The 22,005-nt window shown below is 39.5% G+C and overlaps 1 protein-coding gene across 2 annotated transcripts in view; it reads right to left on the bottom strand.

Moving 5' to 3' along the window:
- The window catches only part of MYH10 (myosin heavy chain 10), a 103,535-nt gene that overhangs the window by 31,650 nt on the left and 49,880 nt on the right, over positions 1-22,005 (bottom strand). Inside the window, exons 6-14 of one of the 2 annotated variants that reach the window (XM_075771053.1) lie at positions 16,412-16,441; positions 12,432-12,524; positions 8,524-8,587; positions 6,791-6,889; positions 5,758-5,901; positions 5,366-5,461; positions 1,993-2,111; positions 1,400-1,552; positions 833-1,006 (exon numbers count right to left, since the gene is read on the bottom strand). In XM_075771053.1, coding sequence (XP_075627168.1) covers positions 833-1,006; positions 1,400-1,552; positions 1,993-2,111; positions 5,366-5,461; positions 5,758-5,901; positions 6,791-6,889; positions 8,524-8,587; positions 12,432-12,524; positions 16,412-16,441 — 972 coding nt within the window. The remainder of the gene's footprint in view (positions 1-832; positions 1,007-1,399; positions 1,553-1,992; positions 2,112-5,365; positions 5,462-5,757; positions 5,902-6,790; positions 6,890-8,523; positions 8,588-12,431; positions 12,525-16,411; positions 16,442-22,005) is intronic. The other variant, XM_075771052.1, reaches the window with a different exon arrangement.

The following is a 22,005-nucleotide window of genomic DNA, read 5'->3' as shown; positions in this document are numbered from 1 at the left end:
AGAACTTTCTGAAGTTCCACACACAAAGTGCAAACCTTTGATAACTGAAACAAGATTTCCCTTTTCCTTCTCTAAAGAAAAACACCAGTGTGGCTCATGGGCTTTTCTGCTCTTCAGGATGCACAGCATCGTTGGCATTTTACACGTATTCCAGAATACACACACAGAAATAGAGTAGGAACTGCAATGCCCTGGGTTTAATTTAAAAGGTCATAAAATTATTTTGACAGCATAGTTCTGAGGTCTGAAGAACGATAACTTCCAGGAATGATGATCTTTGTTCTCCCCCTTCCCACCCTCAACTGCTCCTCCTGCCCTTTGAAGCTCTCTTCAGCTGAGCAACCAGAAGAATATGTTAAAGAGCACAATGATTAAAGCCACCTTTAAGATACTGCTTTCCTATTTGCAAGGCAGGTTTATGGGGAAATGAAGTTTCAGAAATTTTGCTATTGATCTCAAATGAAAAAACAAGTTTACTGTAAGTCCTGAAAAGCTTGCTAACTGAGCCACCACTCTAAAGCTCCTAGAATGGATTGGAATTATTCAAACATGACAGGACTAAAAACTTCATTAGTACTTGGGGGGAAAAAAGTGTAAAAATAGTAGCTTAATATCTTTAGCTCAGTGTTCTACCCTAACATCAGGGCAAAATCCTGTAAGGATAAATCCTTTGACGTGGTATTTTAGACTATGGATTTTAGTCTTCAAGTTAATTCAGTTTGTGACAGCTCTGCAAGAAATCTTTGTACAGTCCTACAATTTGCAGGCAGTAAAAGACAAACCCATAAATGGAACCTCTTCTTCTCAGAGCATTATTACCGCACAAACTTACGGGTCTTTCGATTAAGTCAATGCAAGGCTGCAGATCCAGTCCAAAGTCAATGAAATTCCACTCTATACCCTCCCGTTGGTACTCCTCTTGCTCCAGGATAAACATTGTGTGGTTGAATAACTGTTGAAGCTTCTCATTGGTGTAGTTGATGCAGAGTTGCTCGAAGGAGTTCAGCTACAGAAGTGACAGTAAGGAAGAATAATTCAGTGACAGGAGTTATCACATATCTGGAAGTCAAAAATTTGACCTTACAAGGCAATTTCCCAGAACTCTGCAACACTCAAATATATTGTAAAGAAAATTGGAAAATGCATTATGCAAATCTCTTATGTTCTGTTACAGAAAATTAAATAACATACAGTAGGAAAAAACATCTCATATAAAAGAATAATTTAGATTAAAATATGACTTCTGGCACTGTAATTTAGGGTTGTCAAAGCATTTACATGCTACAAAACAAAACCCTCCTGCAGCCTTGGAACATGCATTATGTGGCTCTTGCACTTAGTCCTGAATGCATATGAATAGAGAAAAAAAATAAATCTGATTAGCCATGTTCTGAAGTACCTCGAAGATTTCAAATCCAGCGATATCCAGAATTCCAATAAAAGATGCTCCCTGTCGTTTGGTCCTGTCCAAAGCTTTATTAATGCGGTGAACAAGCCAGCGGAAGAGGCGTTCATAGGTGGCCTTTGCCAAGGCTTCCACTGCAAAGTCTGCCTGAAAATCCAAACAGGAAAATTTATTTACCCTGGAGAAGTCATCAAAAGAACACAGGCATGGATGTTATCACAAATAACTAAGTAATAGAATAACTTTAATGGCATTAATGCCAGTGAGGAATGAAAACAAGCAGTAGAAACAGTATGTGGTTTGATTAGTGTTATGAAAAATCTGTTTTTAAACTATTCCATAAAAAACCCAAAAAGCTCTTTGTGTGTTTGATAGATACAACAATGACATTAAAGAATGAAACCAGCAGGAGGTCAAGGAAAGGGAAAGGTTTCTGCTATTCTACCACTGATTTTTACCATATAAGAACATTTAATAAAGACAGTTTAAGTTTAAACAAAGTTGGTGGTACTACACAATTCCACTTTATTACCAGCTAATCAAGATGAGGTACAGTTGCACTTCATCTTCAAAGCACCAAAACTTACTTGTTCTTTGGTCTGGGCTTTCTGAACGTAGTCTCTGCCAACCTTGATGCGTGGTGTCAGTATGGCCCGGGTGAACTCCATCACGTTCATTCCCAGCAGATGGCAGAGTTTCTGTGCGACTGGAGAGCAAAGCCATAAATGGAACCGCTTCAGTTCTCCACCCTCCACAGCAGGTAGCAACAGCGGTGAAACCAGCTACTGACAAAGGCCATCATGGGCCAGCTTAAACATTGAACTGCCGTTTGAAATAGCAGGTAAGGAGATGACTTCTGTCCGGCGGACAGACCTACCCAACCATGCAGCCTGCAACTGCAGGGCTTCCATCTTAAAGGGTGATGGAAGTCTCTACAGAAGTACACAGAGAATTTGCCTAGGGGAGGGCGGAAACACTGGATTTCATGACATTGCAGAGAGGTCAGGTAACAGCCTGTAGCCTACCTACAAACATTCCTTTTGTTACTTTAATAGGGAACATTCATTTTCTCATCTCCAGAACAAAAAAGCACAATACGAGGACATCCCGCATCAACTCCATGACACTAAAGGTTGCTTAAAACCTGTTGTAATTTAGGCAGGTATGCCAGTGTAATGCTTCTATTACAGACTATATCAAAATACGTTGCTTAACCTATTTAAAACATGGGTTTGTAATATTTTACACAGAACACCACCACAAGCAGCAGCACACTTTTAGACAGCGTGAACTGTCCTGGTGTCATGTTTGTTATTTCAAATAACACGTTACCCACTGTTACCCACACCATCATTACATATTCTTGCTGCATGAATACCTTTTTCTAAATAAATTTCCCAGTAGGTGTTTATGATTCCATACTTCTAAAAATGAAAGTGACACTAAAGGTATTTTTAAGTCTGGGTAAATGTTGCCCTTCAGCAGGAAGCCCTCCACACTATCCAGTATTTTAACCCCTTATCTTTGTAATCTGACAGCTCGTAGTTTTGCTGTCAAAATGAAAAAAGCTATTTTTATAAATCAGCACTGGAAAATAGATTTTAATGCCAATATATAAGAGCTTCCTCTACGTTTTTTTTTTGCTGGTATTAAAAACACTAGTACTTGCTCTTAACGTTGAGATTCTCTATCTGGCTGTAGAAGGGTTCATGAATCAACACACAATTTAATAAGTGAATTTGAAGTAGTATCACAAATTGAGGACTCCTTTCACTTTAGCAGGAGCATTTCTGTGCTTTGAGTATAAAAATACACATCAGCACATCAGATAAAACTTACAACCTTAGGTGTCAAGTAGGAAGTGCTGTCAGGACCTTTTAAAAAACCCCAAAACCAAAAAAACAAGCACTTGAAAATATTAAGTAGCCATAAGCATCAGCTTGGTGCTGTGGCATAATGGATACTGCATACAGGACATTACAGTTTTTAAGGAAGGAGGGATTTCCCCCACACAGTGCTCCAAACACTACACTCAGGTCCTCTTTCACAAACCTGTGACATGGAATTTATTGTCCCTACCTTTCCAGTATGCCATAGCTTAGGTAACAACAAACCATAGCAGAGGTAACACTAAAAATCACATCCTGTTCAGACACTGAAGGAGGTTGTAGCCAGCATTTCAGAGGTTTGACTGAAGGAAATGAAACCATTTTCAGGTCAAAGTTCTATCACTTCTAAGGGTAGGACTGATTTCAGCTTGATTTATCTTCCACTTAAAAACAAGCGTAATTCATCTTGTTTCTTTCTAACTGAGGAAGGTCCATTTAAAAAGGTACAATTGTAGAAAAGTCCCGACTATTCTGACTTGTGTTTTATTCCTATTGGGTTTTGGATATAAAATTCTGAATTAGTATAAAGTAAAGATACTGGAAAGCTCATAGCACATTTGAACCTTAGGAGGTTACTTATGAACCTCTGCCTTTTCAGCAAAAAGGCTCCTTTCCAGTCTGGTAAGCATAAGATGGTTCTCCAAAAACAGCTTCTCCCTCTCTTCCTTGCCATTTCTTGCATCTATACTTGAAACCAATATTTGTTTATCTATATTTGTTATCTATAGGGTAGAATTTGCTTTCCATATTCTTTGAATAGGTTCACATCTCCACTACCCACACAAATTCCTTCCCACCTACGGGGACACTAACCTGACCTGCTGCAGACACAGGCCTCGGTGAGATGAATCGTTATCAAGACACACTTATTTCTCTGGAGTACACTAGGGAAAGCCTTTAGTCACATGTGACGATACAGATGACAAAAAGGGAGAGGTAGTTTCACTCAGTGTCTTCGGAAAGACACGATAACAAAGACCACATAACCAAATGAACTAAGTTTTAAATACAAGAGAAACATGCTTTAACTATGATCTGAGCTTTTCAACATTTTCACTTTATAATTCAGAATTTTCTATCCAGTATTAAATATCAAATAGCATCAATATATTTATATCCAATATTATAACTCAGAATGTTATGTCCAAAAAATGGTAATACAACAAAAGTCAAGGTAGTCAAGAAGTAAGAAGCATCTGTATCTTCCTACATCACACTTCTAAATGGACAAGGACTCAGCTGAGTTGCCTAAGCTGGCACTAAAAGCCCAAAACACTAATCCCTAACCCAACCTTTTTTCCTCACTGCAAAACTCAACTCCTCACAGCAATTTAGGGCAATTACGGAACAAGACACAGACAAGAATTTGAGTTGTGCACGTGCAGCAGGTCCTGTGAACAATGGTTCTCACTGCCCTTTCCACTGAAGTCAGTTCTCAAAGCTGAGTTTCCATGAGAGCATTTCAAGGCTGGTACTGAAGTACCAAATTGAAAACCTGAGATTTGCTTCAGCAGATATCTTTTTCTGTGAAAAAATATACTCCTCAAAATGCTGACTGCACTGCAGGTACTAACTGATTAATTAAATTGTAGCTACACTGCCATGTCACTTCAGAAATCAGAGATTTTTCTAAATACACCATTCTTATGTTCAGCCATTTCACTATGGAAGTTGTGCTTGGCTCCAGGGCTCTTATCGTTGGCAAGAAAACTGCTGTCAAGAACCAAAGAAAACAAACTGATTTAAGCATGCGCTTTTTCCTAGTGCTTAAGTCTTTGTAGGTAGCAATAAACAAGACTATAACTGAAATACTTGTTCAAAGTTTAGAAGCAATGCAAACAGCATAAATTCTGTGATACTCAAATTCGTCTGCATTATGAGAATGGAAGAGGAGAGTTTTAATAATTGCCCATTGGCTACTACCACAACAGTCATGGCCTCTTCTTGGCACAGAACGCTATCAGGGAAGCGAGAAGACTGCTCCATACTTTTACAGATACACAATAATCAAATACCAGGAAGACTACTACAGCCCAAGTTAAAAGAAGCCGTGGAAATGTGATCGACTTACCAGTATTCTCTGGCATAGAAGCTTGATCAGTATTTCTCTCCTTCTTAAAGGAAATATTTCCAAATTGTAGCACGGAAGATACCACTTTCAGCATTGCTGTGTTACCAAAAGACATATGCAACAGTTTTAATTAAAGAGGGCTCAGCGTAACACATTTTTCTTCTGTTACTTGTGTCATTTTCCTTCCAAATTCAAAATATGAGTTCAGAAAGGAAATAAAGTTTGTACTTTGTACGTTTTGGGGCAAATGGCTTTAATTTAACTCCAGCTCATGTTTGCCGCAGGCTGTCAAGACACTGAAGCAACATTAAGTTTGGTGACATTAAATTAGCAAGTGTGCGTGGAAGAGACAAAAAGTACACTTTAAAAATCCAAAAGGTTCAATAACTTACACAAGATCTCATCATGTGAAAATCCCATGATATGCATGGCTTCCATAGTCTCCTGAAAGTTATCCTTGTCTTGTTGCCCAGGAATGGGGATGTAGCCATTAGATAAAAATCTGTAATTGTTAAATCCTTCAAGCAGCAAGTCAGCTGTATGGGGGGGAAGACAAAAGAGACAGAAAAATAAGCTGAAGAAATGCTGTTCACACCCACCTATTCTCACTAAATGCACAAACTACACTTTACAAAATCAGTTCCACAAATAGGGCTACAAGCCGTTATACCAGCTTCCGAAACTCTAAAAATATGAGTGTACCTTAGAAGCTGAAGCCAGATTCCCAGAATCTCTATCTGTAGCAACCTACATTAGCTCTTTAATGCATTAAGCCTGTAAACAGAACATGACCCAATCTCAAATCCCTATTTGGAATATCCTAAAAGAAGTATCTCTACTGAAGGTAACAGACACAGGCAGAAGTGGAGTTCGGTATTGATGATAACCACATCAAGGATTCTAAACACAGCATTATCTAATACAGGAGGAAAAAGAGCGGATAAATTCTCTGAAGTCTGTACCTTCATATAGTTTCACTTATCACAACCTAACAGAAATTCTCAGTTACCAAGGGAAAAGAAAGAGTAGAAGATAACCAAGACAGTACTGCAACAGCTGAAGAAAGCCACGGAGTTTCATCATGTTTTGGTAAAAGAACTCCTTTTCTACCCAGTGCAAAGGCAAGGTCCAGAACAGATAGGGCTGTCGCTGCTGACCAGCTTTGTTATTTATCAGCACCACAGTTACAATCCAGTGATTCCCAGTCAGAGACTGCTCAAAATGGACTATGTCATGTAGGTGCAGTTGCTTGACAGCATACTTGATAAAACACAGGGGTTATTTCAAAACAAAGCCGCCTGGCTTTTCAGTCTTCTTTTAAATCTTTCTGTTTCAAAACCAAAGACAAGTTCAAACACGACTGTGTTAACAGTGAAATAACAAACACAGAAGCAACAGGTTTACCAAATGAGACTCTCAACTTACACTTCAGGTGTTCTCCTGCTCCAGCTAGTAGTTGATAGAAGATATGAAATGTCCGCTCATCTTTAGCCTGACGAACAGCGCGAGACTTTTCCAACAAGTCTGATTATAATTCATCAAGGATCTTCGACAATTTTTGGTTAAAAACATCCAACGCAAACAAAATTTCAAAGGCTATGTAATTACTTTAAGAATAAATAGAACTTTCATATTGGACATAGTCTTGTCATTACTATTAACTTTAAGTAACTTTAAATAAGAGATTTAAACATTCAGGACTGGTAGAAGCCCACATTTAATTTCAGCAAACTGATTTCTTGGATGTCGGCTGCACTTCCCTCCTACATGCAGCTGACAATTGTCTGCAATGGATCAGCTGAAGTCAAAGTGAGAGGGGGAGCTGGCCACTCTTTTTCAATCACTTCTATTGAGGTCATAGCTGAACTCTTAATACCAAAAACCCAGCAGCTGCTGAACTCAAAAGTACTTTATCTGAAGTGTATTTTTACATACAATCTGCACTGCCTCTAAACAGCTCCCAAATTCAATCTGTGCAGCAGGTAGTGTCTAATAAGCTGCCATAAGCGGTGATGTTATTTAAGTTTTTATTTCTTGATATCCCATATTGTAAAACAAACATGGGGCAGGAATTTGAAGTGACATAGGTTATGAGCAAGGATGAGTTCTTCTGATGAAGAAAATTCTCCAAGAGTTAAGTTCTCCTGTCTTCACAAAGCTCTAGTCAAAACAATTCATCTGAACTTTCTTAAAAAAACAAAAACTGCCTTCATTCCTGTGCTGTGCTGAATGAAAAAAATCGTTTATCATTAAAGCATGTTTTGAATAACTATAGATCTTTCCCAGCCTTACTGGGAAATTGTATTTTGTGACAGTTCCAAATATTCAATGCACTCTAAAATTAAGCAGTTTAACTCATAGCAACAGAATGAAAGCTTAACTGCAGTGTTGTTTATAATTAATACTCACATGATTTTGTTTACTAAGACTTCCAATTTCATAATTTTATGACCCACTCGATTGCTATTTCCCCAGAAAACTGGCTAAATAAACTAAAAAAGTTACACAGACATTAGTTTTAGTATAAAGAAAACAACTTTGGAGAAGGGTTTTCAGTGCAAGTATTTTTACTTGTTCTTATGCAATCATAAATGAAAACAAGCTCTAAAGCTGTAACTGAATTAGGCTTTAGTATTCATTGCTAGTAGGTCTCATGTTATTGAGCCTACACTGGTAGCTAGAAAACTTAAGAAAAGAGAAGGTGTCCCAGCACTCCCAGCTCTATCACTTTATAGAGAGCATCACCTCCTTCCAGGCAGGAGCTGCTGCTGCAGTGCTGACGAGAGCAAAACCAAGCTTTTGGCACAATACAGTAGCTCAGCTTCTCATTAGGAAGGCGTTTTTTCTTGTGATGTTCATAAAGCAAGCACACTTTAAATGATTTCCCTATTTAACACACCCTGTTCTTAAGGCTAGTCTGAAATCTGCTGGATTTTCAGAGTGCTAAATTTTGTTGGAGTATCCGATTTCTAAGCATGAGGAAGCACGCTGACTTTGTGATATTTGATCAGCTATATTGAAACAAAGGAAGAAATGGATGTAGCCAAAGGAATGCAGAAATGTGGTAACCTTTCACTGCATTCCAGTGAATTCTAGGGTTAAAAGCAAAACAATTGGGAAACTTGCATTTTACAGTGATGTGGCATTAAGTAGGATACATGTCTCGATGTTGGCCCCAACAATATAACCAGTAACATCAAAGTTAATCCTAATGAACTTGCCCTGCAAAAAAAAAAAAAAAAAGATTTTTTGTAATTACTAATTTTTATTAAGACAACAATGCTGTCTATATAAAAACATAATCCTACTTGCATTCATACAACAAGCATTTCACACAAGTGGACATGAAATCTTTTCCCTTCAACATGCTCAGCGATCATTTCAACGAAATGTTATGTTGCACACAAGCACTTTCTAAAGGTTAGAGAACGAGTATTCTTGGTATGTTTGTAACCCAGACTGATGAAAAACCTTTCTGAAAGCAAAGCTTAGTTTCTCACATTGACAAAACTTGCCATCTAAGGTTGAAAGCAATGCTGAGATTTTAAGTGCACATATTTCTATAGTAAACTGATTGGTGCCTAACGGTGCTTTATCTGCAGCAATCCCAAATTTCCATGTGCTGCCCAGCCCATCACACTTCTTCCATTTCCAAAACCAGGATGGCTCCTACCTGCACGACCTCTCTTCTCTAGCTGTTGGTAAAGAGAGGACTAAGGGAGAGCCAATATACCCCATTTCTTCCACATACATCTCCCTTTCTCCGTAAAGGGCCAAATAAAGAGCACACTTTCCATGCACAGAGCAGCTCTTGGAAAGAAAGTGGTTGCAAGTAGATATATTATACAAGTTTTAAGCCACATCAGTTCCCCAATCTGATTTGTCATTTGGCTATGAACATTCCCAACAGGACAACAAGTTCTGGCTTGCAGTTGCACCACTTTTAACAGCACCATATTTCAAGTTTGTGCCCATGAAGCTGTTAGGTATTGCCCCGGTTGCAAACATGTGAAGAACTACCTGGTGACTACACTGGGTTCTCCATTTTTGTTGCATCCAATTTCTAGAGTCCTCTGTCCACATATGAACAGGTTCCGGAGATCAGGGAGCACCACAGCAGTCTGCTAACAACTGTCTAAATGCTTCTTTTGATAGTGTCTGCACAAAACCACTTACTAATATCTTTTGCGGAGGCCTTCTGAAAGCACTCTTACAATCAGCATCCAAATCTTCACTGATCTCAAGTCTGACTGGTCAGTGCTATTAGTATGTTAAAGTGAATTCCTCTCTGGCAGATCCATTCGGCTCAGCGACTGTAGTATTGATTTTCATATGAAATACTCTACAAGCTTGTAGGATATATGAATTCTAGCAAAAGCCCAACCTAGTAAGAGTATATTGGGGGAGTATATTGCCATGCTGCAATCATTTGAGCTATTGGAACTTCTTACCAGGACCCTTCTCAGCTTCCCTGATACAGTCCATTCACGTCAAAAAGACTGTGCCCAAGAGTAACCAAGTTTCTCCCCTCAACCACACCAATGACTCCAGAGAAAGGGACAACCTACCTACCAGCCTCATCTTGACTTAGTCCCAGGGCAAAGCAACTGCTCTGTAACTGTGGTTGTATATCTTCAACTCAAGAAACGTCAAAGAAAACGTGCGGAATATTTTAAATTTGCTTCAATGGCTACTCTCTACTGCTTAATCTGCAGTTGGGTTGGAAAGCCAGTGGTACTAAAATGACCATGGCAAGGAAGAAGGCTGGTTTTCAAGCATGCCCTGTCAGGGACCAGCACTTGAACTCAGATTTCCAAGTATGAAGAAACAGAACACTCTAAGCTCAGCTTGTAACTGAAGCATTTATACTTCTTGCTCAGTAACAATTCCAGAAAGCTATATTTATAACTGTCACAAAGAATGAACTGACATTTTACTGAAATTCAGCCAACAGACTAGATATAACACGCATGTGTCAGCACCAGCATGTCAAGAATGGCAGCTGACAGCTTTTTACCCAGAACAGGTACCATGGAGCCTTTTTCAAATGACACAGCTTGAGCTTGCCGCGTTACACATGAGAACAAACACGAAGCACTACGTAAGGTCCAGTCAGTGGCTTTTTCTGATATAACCACTTTACTCTGTTTCACCCTTAAGAGTTATCTAATTTCTGCTGTCAAGTTACCAGTTCCATGAACAAAAATGATGAAGGAAATGCAGTCATTAAACAAGCTGACATATCAGAAGAGGGGTCCCAGACACTCCCTGCTTCAAAGTTCAGTCATCACCAAAGTATACACTAGAGAGTCACTTACCTAGTTCATCTTCTTAAAAGCAAAATATTTAATACATCTTTTTAGCTAACACTGACAAATCTTGCTATGAAATCTTTAATTTATCAGTTAGAGACTGTAGTGGTCGTCATCTAACAACTGACTTCTGTTTACACTGTCATTATAGCACTTAGTACACGGCTTTGCAAAAACCACATCAGAAGGGAGCATTCGATTCTGCAATATGAGCCCAGGAAGCCCACTCTATCCACTGCAATCTAGAGACTTTATTTCCTGAACCACAAGAGAACACTGCCTTTGGTAGAAGGAAAAAAAAAAAAAAATCAATTTGACACTAGCCTTATTTCAGTCCTATCTGGTATTATCAACAAGTAAGGAACAGGCTGGCATCTTCATGCTGCGTGGTGAAGACTGTCAAGCCTGTATGGGCTGAACAACAGCACTTCTCACTTTGTGGGAGGATATATATTTTTTAAGTCAGGTTTTACAATGGTTGTTACTAAAGGTTATTTTTTCTGCCTGAGATGACACCATCTGGAGTGCATTATACTTGCTCCTTTATAAAAATAGAGCTGGAGCCATCAGAGTGATTATGTTCATGATGGCAATGCAGATTTCTGTATAATACAAACCAGATGCTAACATCTTTTAGGAAAAAAGTATTCTCATTAAATTAGTACAATCTTTGATGGATTCAAGACGTGTAACAAAGTGGAATTACTGCGCAGTGAAACCTGTTGATATTATTAATCCTATACCAAACATATATAAGCATCAAGCAATATTGTAAGTAATGTGGCTGTAAAAGTTAGAGTTCTACAGTACTCTGCTCTCCCTTCTTGACTGAAAAGGCTAAGGGATTTAGTCATACAGTTTTCCAGAGTCCTTATCACTAGAACTGAGTTCATACATTATAAATCCAAGCAACTGTTGAAACATCAAGGCAGCCAAGAAATCTTTCATTTGTTCTATAAATTTTAGTTATGTTCTCACAAGAAAAAAAGATTTAATACCTCTTATACATCTTTCCCCTGAAATAGGAGATGGCACTATTTTTCCCCTTCAGAGGAAAGGAAGTTTTAAGAAGTGGTAACTAGCTGCTCACCCCGAGCTCCACCACTATTTTTAAAACAATGGAACACATTAGAAGTGGTTATCCACCACTAAAAGAATACATGATGAGAAGGCACTGAGCCAACAAAACCACTGACCAGCTACGAGAGTGCCCAACACCTTGAATAAGTCATACTGTCATTTTGACTTTCCTTCAGTAAATCAGTCAGAAGGGCATGGAAATTTAGAGAGGTTTTTATATGCAAGTTTTGTGCTTTTTTAAAAACTGAGGATGTTGTCTCTAAATCAATCAATCAAGTCGTAGCTATTGACAAGGAGCCAACATATTTAGCCAAATTCCCTGTTGATGCCATACTCCATGCTTTACAGCAGTTCAGCAGTAATTTAGGCATGCAAGCCGCAGTTTAGGTCTACAGCATTGTTATATTTGTTATACTATGAACGCTAGTGTCAATTCAAGGATGGTTGAAGTTAGAAACTGGATAAAATTAATGCAAGTTTTGCCAAAAGACAGTGAGGATGCATCTTCCGTGACCCCCACACAATGCAGAAAGCATCATAAGAGAATCTAAATTTGTGGAGGAAAGAGAACAAAGAAAGCTTCTGAAACTAATCAGATAAATTCCTAAGAAGGGAATTGCTCCATAAACAGTAATCCAGATTTGCAGACTCTAAAGAGAAAAGGAATAACTCACAAAGCGGGAGGAGTTGTCATTTTTCACTGTCTTTGCATTCCCGAAGGATTCCAGAATGGGATTCGCCTGAAGAAGCTGACGCTCCAGCTCCCCCTAAAAACCACACAAACAGAAAAAAAAACCAAACATAAGCTCCGTGCACAGGTGATTAAGGGTTCTTATATTCTGCTTCTTTCTGACAGTCATTTTACCAAGGCTGTAGCAGTGATACCACCTTCAAAAGGGGGTTATCATTTTTCCCCTCACTTCTAAAGCCACTAATTGTCTCCTCCATCCAGTGAAGAATGTGTTTTGGCTTTGGGGTTTTTTTGGGGGGAGTTTTTTGTGGTTTGGGTTTGTTGGTTTTGTTTGGAGGTTTTTGGGTGGTTTGCTTTTTTTTTTTTTTTTTAAAAACACACATACATACACACACACAGAGCAGTGACCGAATAGGATTTAATGGATGTTGAAAATCATTGAACATGGAAAAGAAAATTCACATTTAGGGCTAATGGAATTAGGCACAGACTGAGTGCTTAAAGGAGAAACAAATTTAACTGGTTTAAGATTTTATTGCAAGGTTATTCTTAAACTTCTTGTTTAGTGATTTGACAATATAGGTACTTTGGAATATTTATTTTCAAACTTACTTTCAAATCAGTGAAACACTCACTTTCAATCAGCCAGACATCAATATCATTGCAACAACCCTGACCTGAATGTCCTGGGAAGCATCCTCAGTTCCCATTATGCCGCTCTGGCAACACCAAATACAAAGCTCATTTTCAAATTGCTCAATTCAGCCAACATTGCTCAGTATGTTCAATGCATTTTTTAAATGTTTCTTTAAGTTCAAGCCAATGGATGCAGAAATCAAAGTACTTATCTTAAGGAAATTGCACAACAGATTTTACAATTGCTGTCCGTGAGGAGGTCTGGTAACAAAAAAGCCTGTGCTGCTTCCATGAGCCCAGAGGCATGTATGTACATAGGAAAATATGATACGGTCTTCCTGCTATGAAGGATGGTTTAAAAAAAAAAAAGTGAAGCTGTCTGGAATGTAGTCTCAAAAACTGGCGTTTGTGTTCATAAACCTGCTTTTTCCAATTACTTATAGCATAGATGAATAAAGGCCTCAGACTGAACATCAAAGAATGGGAAACATAACTCTCTTAAGGCTTCCACATGAGGTGAATTCCTACACAAGAATTTTTAAAATTCACTAGTTAACACCTAAAAGAGGCTTTTATTTGTATATTGAAATAGATTCCAAGTCCTCCTAGGAATTAATGGCTGCTCTTTCTTTAATGTGACCTCAAGTTATCTGCTCAAAACTTGTTTGCTTCCAAATATATTCCCTTTGGGACTACATATTCTCTGAATTCTGAAGTAACTAAAGAAGAAATAAATGTGTGAGCCTCAGCCCAGAGCACACTAAACACTACTCAGGCCACAGCGCCTATGCACTATATGTCAGGTCTGCCAACATTACAGGTCTCAGGAGTACTTTTAAATTGACAAAAAAATCCACAACTGGAAAAAAAACTAGATCCCTGTTATAACCACTATATGAACGTCTGCAATTTATATTCTAAATGTTTCCTAAGTAAATGCATGAGATACTGGGAAAGCATTTGCTCACACCATTCCTCCTGTTCCCCCCTCCCAACCATGCTGTCAGCTCCTGCTAAGACATCAAGTATAAAACCAAGAAGCTTGCTTACCATGCTGTACACAGCTTGAAATAAACCACATTACGTATATTAAACGCAGCAAGTGTGTCACAGCTTACATTTCAAACTCTATCTATTCTGAAAAAGAAAGCACACTGACTTCAAACTTTGACTCCTCCACAGAACATTGCTGTGCCACTTGAAAGCATCTCACCGCAGGCACGCTTTACCCATGCTTTCAAGCGCTTCCGTGTACCACAACCACAATTTGGGTTTGTGCAGAGGAACTTCTGCAACGCATCATAAAATTATTTTACTCAAACTCTCCAACTGAATATAAAGAGTTCTTAGCAGCTCATTTTTACAGTCATCTCTGAGGATTTGAGGAAAATATTCAGTTGGGTCCTCGGAGGTGTGTGACAACAAACAGAGCAATCACAGCCCAGCCAGCCTCTGTGGTCGGCACTCCCAAGTAGCCTTGCCGTAGCCATCACTAAGAAACAGCAAACCTCTCGCACCATGTTAAACAGCTTCTGATTTAGTAGTTTTCTTTTTAGATGGACTGCTTTACAGCCTAAAAACAGCTTCCTTTTTTTAAAAGCGTTCAGTGTCTTGGAAAAAGTGTAAATTTGGTCTATAGGCATATCGTCTGCATAGGCATCTGAACAGAACTTGGAAAAAGCAGTATCACAGTGTTGTGGAAAAAGTGAAGTCATGCAATATTTCATGCAGGGCAACATTAAGATAAAGACAGGTTATTGTCTCAGTTTCAGAAAAACCAGCATCCCAGTGATTCGGTTCATCGTGAAGCCTGGGTGAGGCAGGGAAAACTACATGCTACTCACATACAACAGGGATCCACTCTGTAGTTCAAAATGACATTGAAACAGAAATGTTAATGATTATGGTTTATGCAATATCAACACTTCTGGATTAGCATGTTTCCACTGATACATTTAAAATGTTTGCCAACAAACGGTTTATTTCAATCCTGACACGTTAACTCTAAGCAAAAGGAAGGTTAAACTAAACACTGCTCCATCTATTTTTGGAACAGAGAAATATTTTAGTAAAAACCCTTAGAATTGACTGAGGTTTGCAAGGAGGGAGGATTAGGTTAAATACTAAGAATGTCTGTAACTTCTGAAAATGAGACCGGGGGCTCAGACGCATGATTGGGTTACAGGAGTTTAACAAGTTACCACACACTAGCCAAGGCATCCCAGCTGTCCATGTGATTTCTTTTTGCTTCCAATATACCAGACCTAACTTGAAGTTCCTTTTATTATTTTCCTTTCCACTACAGTTTAAGTTGTGCTACAATCAGCTTTCAGAAGAACATAAGAGGAAGAACACAATCAGCTAAATTAAATCATGGTAGCTTCTTCAGTTACCAAGCCTTAGTTATACCATGCAGAGCTGTTGCAAAGCTTTTTCTTTATTTAAAAGCTCGTGCCCATGACAAAGAGGCATCACTTACCATCTCAGGTTAGAGTGTGGAGCATCTACCTTGCATAACATGTGACAGCAACTGTTTATCTCTTTCCACAGTCTTACCATCAACTTGCACCTAACCCTCCTCTTTATGCTCCTTCACACGCACGCTGCACAGCGACGGGAGTAAGGCAATTCCTACTCTCGTACAAGAAGGTGGCCTAGAACAGACTGACTACTGCTGTGCACAGGAAAGGAGGGATTTAGGGGAGCAGGAAACAGGCAGTGTTATCTGCATGCCAGCTCCAGCCAGCCTGAGGAATAAGAGCAGCTGGAGCTCAAACATTAATTCAGGCAGCAACACTGGACAGATACCACGTCGCTCATAACACTTATCCTAGAAAGTCAGGGGAAACACTTGATTTCAAAAGACGATTGGTTATGTCAAGCCTTTTCCCCTTGAGATCAAAGTCTTTATCAAGTTACCTGAGAAGCTATAAAAATATTCAGACAAAACAGCATGTTAATCAAAAGAATTTTGTAACTTCCATTAATCTCCCTCTTATTTAGTACTATGTTTAATATTAAAAAACTCTCAAGCAGCACATTAACCAAGCACACACCCAGCAGCTAGAGAAGGTGAACCTTTTGCTTCAGGACAGAGTAACACCACTATAAAGCTGTGAGAAGGGCTTTGCAATGCTGAGGAACTTGTACGTAAGCTGTTCACTAGTCCACTCTCTCAAAGCAAGTTAAACATTTACAGTTAAAGTTTACTATTACCTGTATACCTCTACAAGATTTCCCATGTTATGAATACAAATTGACAGAAAAATAGAAGAATATATATCAGTTCACCTATATAACTTTAAAAGCATAAAGAAAAACACTTGCCTGATGTTTCACGGGTTTAGGTGATTCGGGCTGTTCATTGCAAACAAACAAATGCATATGTTAGCAAGCAAGCACTGCAGCTGCAAGTTATATCCCAAATTATTAATGTCAGTAGGTTTAGTTTAACTATTTACTCACTTCATAGAAATGATTTCAAAATTAATTTTAGAAAAGTTATTCGCTTGTCATTGCATGCGCAAAATACTAAAACCTGTGTTTATGCAAAGAACTAATTCCAAATAAAACATAAGATGATAGATGGACCTTGAGCAGCAAGGAAAAAGGGCAGGAGTTTAATTAGTTGCGCACTGTTTTCCACAGTTTTGCCAAACAACAAAAAAAAGTAAACGTGCAACACCAAGTAACTTTCTCTACAGCCTTAGTCACTACAAGGTGGTTTTGTACAGATAAGATGATCATTACTCTTCAAAAATCAAAAAGATTATGAGAGAACCAAGACAAAAGCAGTACTTAAAGAGTCTGGGGGTTTGGTTTTGCACTATACTTCAGGTATTTCAAAATGCAAACCTGCAATTGAGATGAAAGCTTTGTTTGTTTCTCTCAAGAATGACCGACCACATGAGAAGCAGCAAAACCTTAAGAAACTGGAAGTCCTTCAAATTTTCCCAGGAAGAAGGGTAAACAAAACATGAATGCAATAAAGTAAAATAAAACCTCTCAAATTCAAATTTGCACAGCTTCTACAGAAATGCAGACATCTTCAATTCCATTATTAGCTCAGTCTGCAAATTTAATCTTGACCTTCACATCAGAGACCCTAAGGGGGAAATAGTGTGGTGAAACACACACACATACAATCATAGAAATCACAGAATGGTTTGGGTTGGAAGGGACCTCACAGCCCATCTAGTTCCAACCCCCCTGCCATGGGCAGGGACACCCTCCACTAGCCCAGGTTGCCCAAAGCCCCATCCAGCCTGGCCTTGAACACTGCCAGGGAGCCGGGGCAGCCACAGCTTCTCTGGGCAGCCTGTGCCAGGGCCTCAGCACCCCCACAGGGAAGAATTTCTGCCTCAGATCTAATCTAAGTCAACCCTCCTTCAGCTTAAACCCATTACCCCTTGTCCTATGACACATCCCCCAAGAAATTTTCATACCAAGCCAGATGCACACTTCCTCCCTTTATCTCCATTTTGTAAAAAAAAAAAAAAAACAAAACAAAAAAAAAAAACAAAAAAACACCACCCACAAAAAAAACCCAAAAAACCTAGCACTGGTTTAGTGCAGAATAACAGATTTTGACAGAGGTCTGTAAAGCAGCTGGCAAAGGTTTGACTTACTCAGCTAAGTGATGTGAATTTTGCAAAGCTGCATCATACCTGCTCAGAAAACAACTCCAGCATCTAAAACAAGGTTAGATGTTTCAGGATGAAGCTACTACTCCTCCTATAATCACTGGAAAAGGATGCGTATGTCTAGGAACCTAGAGGCATTTAATTTGCTTATCTTCCGACAAGATTAATTGCTCTCTCGGGGTGCCCATTTCCATCCTCACTTCGAAACAGAAGTGAGCATAATCGGACACATTTAACTTCTGTTTTTAAATTAGGGTTTTTAAAGCTCATCTGGGAAATCCTCACTAAGGGGAGCTAGAATCTGAGCGAGCCTACCCAAGATCCTGTACTTCAAAAAGAATTATGTTTCTTTTGAAATTAATAAAACAGATTAAACAATTTAGTATTTCAGCTACAAAGGCAAATGCAGTCACTTAAAGCAATCATTAACCTGAACATACCAGTAATTATGTTATGGTTGGACTTGATCTTAAAGATCTTTTCCAACCTAAATGATCCTATGATTCTATATCTGAAGCTTAAAATGGCAGCACCGCAAAAGCCAGATTTTAGTGACATCAGAGGGGGTTTGGGGCAGGAAGGTTTTGGGGAGAAGGGAAGTGAAAAAAAGTGTAATTCTGTTCATCTGAACCAGAGGTACCAGGATGACTGGGAGTGGGAACAGCAGTGGTAGATGGATGCAGTTATTTATAGAACTTAACTACTTAACGTACTGCCATGATGGAAAACTGATTTAATGTATTTGACCATGAATAGCGCAGGTACATCCACAGCCTACAAGTTCAGCTGACAGTATCCCCCAGCCTCACACAGCCTGTTGAACACACAAGTTCATGGCAGCCCCTGGGCAGTAAGTGACAACCAGCACTTTTCCTTATTGTGGAAAGCTACGTATGCAATTTTTTTTTTTTTTAAAGTTATTTCTATATTTTGCACTGACTTCCCTCCCCATACAAAACCACGATGTTTGTAAATTAAAGCAGAACCCAAGAGTCAGAATTAAGACTCACTGCTTCACCATATTAAAGCAGTTCTAACACATGCATTAACAACACTATTTCATTCTTTTCTCTTTTCCTTCTCACTTCGCGCATATGGGAGCAACGAGCCACATAACCAAGCAGTTTAGAACTCTCCTCCTCCTCCCTACCGTCCTCACTTAATCTGTCCAAAACCCTCTCTAGACACACCAGCCTCACCAGTTACCTATCCTTGTTCTCTTCCTCTCCTTTTATTCTAAATATCCTTTTCTCCACCCCTCCTGAGCCTACAGAAGAATAATTGAGAGCCAAGGTGAAAGGGGCTGCTATCGTGGCCTAGGAGCATGGGACAGCTGCCCAGACCAACAGATACCCACACGGGTCACCTTTGGTCTGAGCTGCCCAAGCCAAAGCACAGTGGTTGCCTTTATAAAGCTGTTCCATGCACAGCATGGTTAACAACTGAATAAGCCACAATATGCTTGGTGCAGGCACAATATTCAAATTTGTTGGATGAGAAACTATAAAGCTTTCAGTTATTTACAACAGATACCTTCCATCTTCTCTCCCTTGCTACACACCAAGTAGCACTGTACCTGTGTCAGTTCTGACACTCAACCAAGGACACTACATTTGCAGAATCAGGCTTGCTTTCATCCCACCTTCAGTCTTTAGATGAGCCAACTTTTATAACTCACTGCCAAGTACTTCTCCCTCCCCTCCATTACCTGGCTCTAGAAGCCCCGTCTCTATTCCCGATTTAAGGGACTAGCCTAGTCTCACCTAGCTCTGCCAGGTCCCACAATTACTGAAGCTTCTCTGCTACATTTTGACCACCACCACCTACCCACACTTCCTAGCACAGTGCCCAAGACACCACCTTTAACATTCTTTGAGATTAAACAGGAAAGGAGACAGTGTGGCTACAGATTCAAACACTCAAAAATCAGGAAATGCTAGTATTAAGGCCGTTCAGCACTGTAATTCCACCCTCTGTGGTTACAACGTGTTTTTGACTCCACTTCCCACAGGAGCCCTGTCTGAGGACAACATGCCAAGGGCTACGCAGGACTCCTCTGTCGGCACACAGTCACTAGCTGTTATGGTAGAGGGCTGTTGGGAATGAAAAGTCGCATGGACAAGCAGCTGAATGCCAAATGCGATGAGGCTGTCCGAGGGATGAGTAGAGCTCCTGCGTGATGCTCCTTGCACAAGCCGAGAATTTCACAATGGGTGCTGCTGGAGAATGTACTGGATGAGCATCTGTGGCATGGCAGAACATCAGGACGTAGCCTGAGGTGTCAAACCGGGGCCTACACTTGTTTGTAATACTTTCACAGCACTACATCAGGAAAATCAAAGTTAACCCTAGATTTCAGAACAGTCTCAGGCAGATAATTATTCATTCATCAGCATACAAATTGCTTCATAAAATAAATCCATGCAGCTTTCAGAGCAGTCTTGGTAATGTGCATGTCACCAATAATTACTTGTAACAGGATGGATAAAAATAAATCCATGACTAGCAGCCTATTTAACAAGGCTACTTAGCATCTTCTCTGTGCACAGGATAACACAGAGGTTGTACAGCTGGGTACTATGGATCACCACCAGCCCTCTGCACAAATATGGCAATAACAACAGCTTAGGATTGCATCTGTAACCCCAATTCTGACACTTCTTAACTTTTGAGTGTGTTAGGTATATAGGTTAGACATTCTTGGTTTGCAATATATAAATAAAAATGAATTCTTACAGAAAAGGAAGACTCATTTGTATTTTCAAAGCTGTTCTGGTCACACAAACATTCTACGTTTTTCATAAGTGTTTGCTTAATTCAGTGCTTACTATGGCACCACAGTGAATGAAGTGCATGATCAAAGTATTGAACTTTCATTCAGGGCACTACTCCATTCTTTTTTTTATTGTGCTTAAACTATGTTGTACAAAGATTTTTCCAGTTCCCATCATGACAGCCATCAACAGTTCATGAAGTAGCTGATTACAACAATCATCTTAAACTCTTTTGATACGAACACCACCATCCCATTGCAGTTCAATGAGCAATTTAAATTTAATTAGCTAACACTGCATTAAAAAGGGCAACTCGTCCTTCCCTTCCCTGACCTTTCCCACCCCTGCTTTCCCCTTTCTGTGCCTTCACTTCATCCTGGTCATGCAGCCATGCAATAAACACAACAAAGGAAACTTGTTTCGGTTAAAGACACATAAGTCTTTTTTATAACACTAGTTTGAGCCTGCATCAGTTTCAAAGCCCATCGAGAGGCCACAGGAATTGTGATGACGACAGAAGCACCCCTTTCTGAGCTTTATTAGCAGAGCACAAAGTGCTCATGGAAACGCAGTGTGAGAAAGCTAAACAAACATGGAGTACTTTTTAAACAATCAAAAATAGGTCTTCAAGTGATTAAGCACTGGAACAGGTTTGCAGTAAGTTTGCATAATCTCCATCCCCCGAGATTTTCAAAACTCAGCTTAACAAGGTCTTCAGCAACATCATCTAACTTTGAAGGAAGGTACACTTCGAAAGGAGGCTGGACCAGAGGCTTCTTGAAATCTCTTTCAACTTGAGGTATTCCAAACTGTCAATTGTGTCTTTAGAAGTACTAGGTACAAACCCAGCACAATTCCCTTCTCTGCGTAATTCCCTTCTCCCTCAAAAAGCTGTAGACACTTTTACTCCTGTAAAAATTGGAAAAAATGCTGGCTTTCTTCCAGGCTGCACAGCAGTAAAGCCAAGAATATCCGTAAGTCAACACCTACCAGAAGGCCAAGTCTGATGGATGACGCTAAATGAACAGCATTCCCCAGCGCCCCGTGTTCTCCCAACACAGGACAATGCCATGAACACACATCTAGCACTGCTGATGCTCCATCACAAGAAACTTCCCGCTAAGGCCCATAACTGATGTGGACACAACCTGCGGCACACTCAGACTGCACGATAAATGTTTGGACTAAGTTTGATCTTTTCTGTATGATAAGCCAGCAACAGTTTGAGTAAGCATCAATGCACAGAGTCATGCTATTTGCTCTTGATTAGAGCAAAGATTCAAGTTTCCCCATACTCTTAACTAGATTTCTCCAAATCTACCTACAGAGAAATCTCTCCTTCTCTCCCACTTCAAACCCTCGCCTTTCTCTACTTCACAGATTGGTCAAAAGTAATCTCCTGTTTCTCCAGGAGTTTGAGTCTTGACATATTCAAGAACGCTAAGTGCCATGCACTAGAAATTACAGAAATTGTTGCTGTTAAGTCAGATGATGTAGTCTGAAA

The sequence above is a fragment of the Balearica regulorum genome, chromosome 18, assembly GCF_011004875.1.
Source record: "Balearica regulorum gibbericeps isolate bBalReg1 chromosome 18, bBalReg1.pri, whole genome shotgun sequence".
Taxonomy (NCBI): Eukaryota; Metazoa; Chordata; class Aves; order Gruiformes; family Gruidae; genus Balearica; species Balearica regulorum.
Note: the sequence above shows the minus strand (reverse complement) of the source record. Positions and strands in the feature narration are given on the sequence as shown.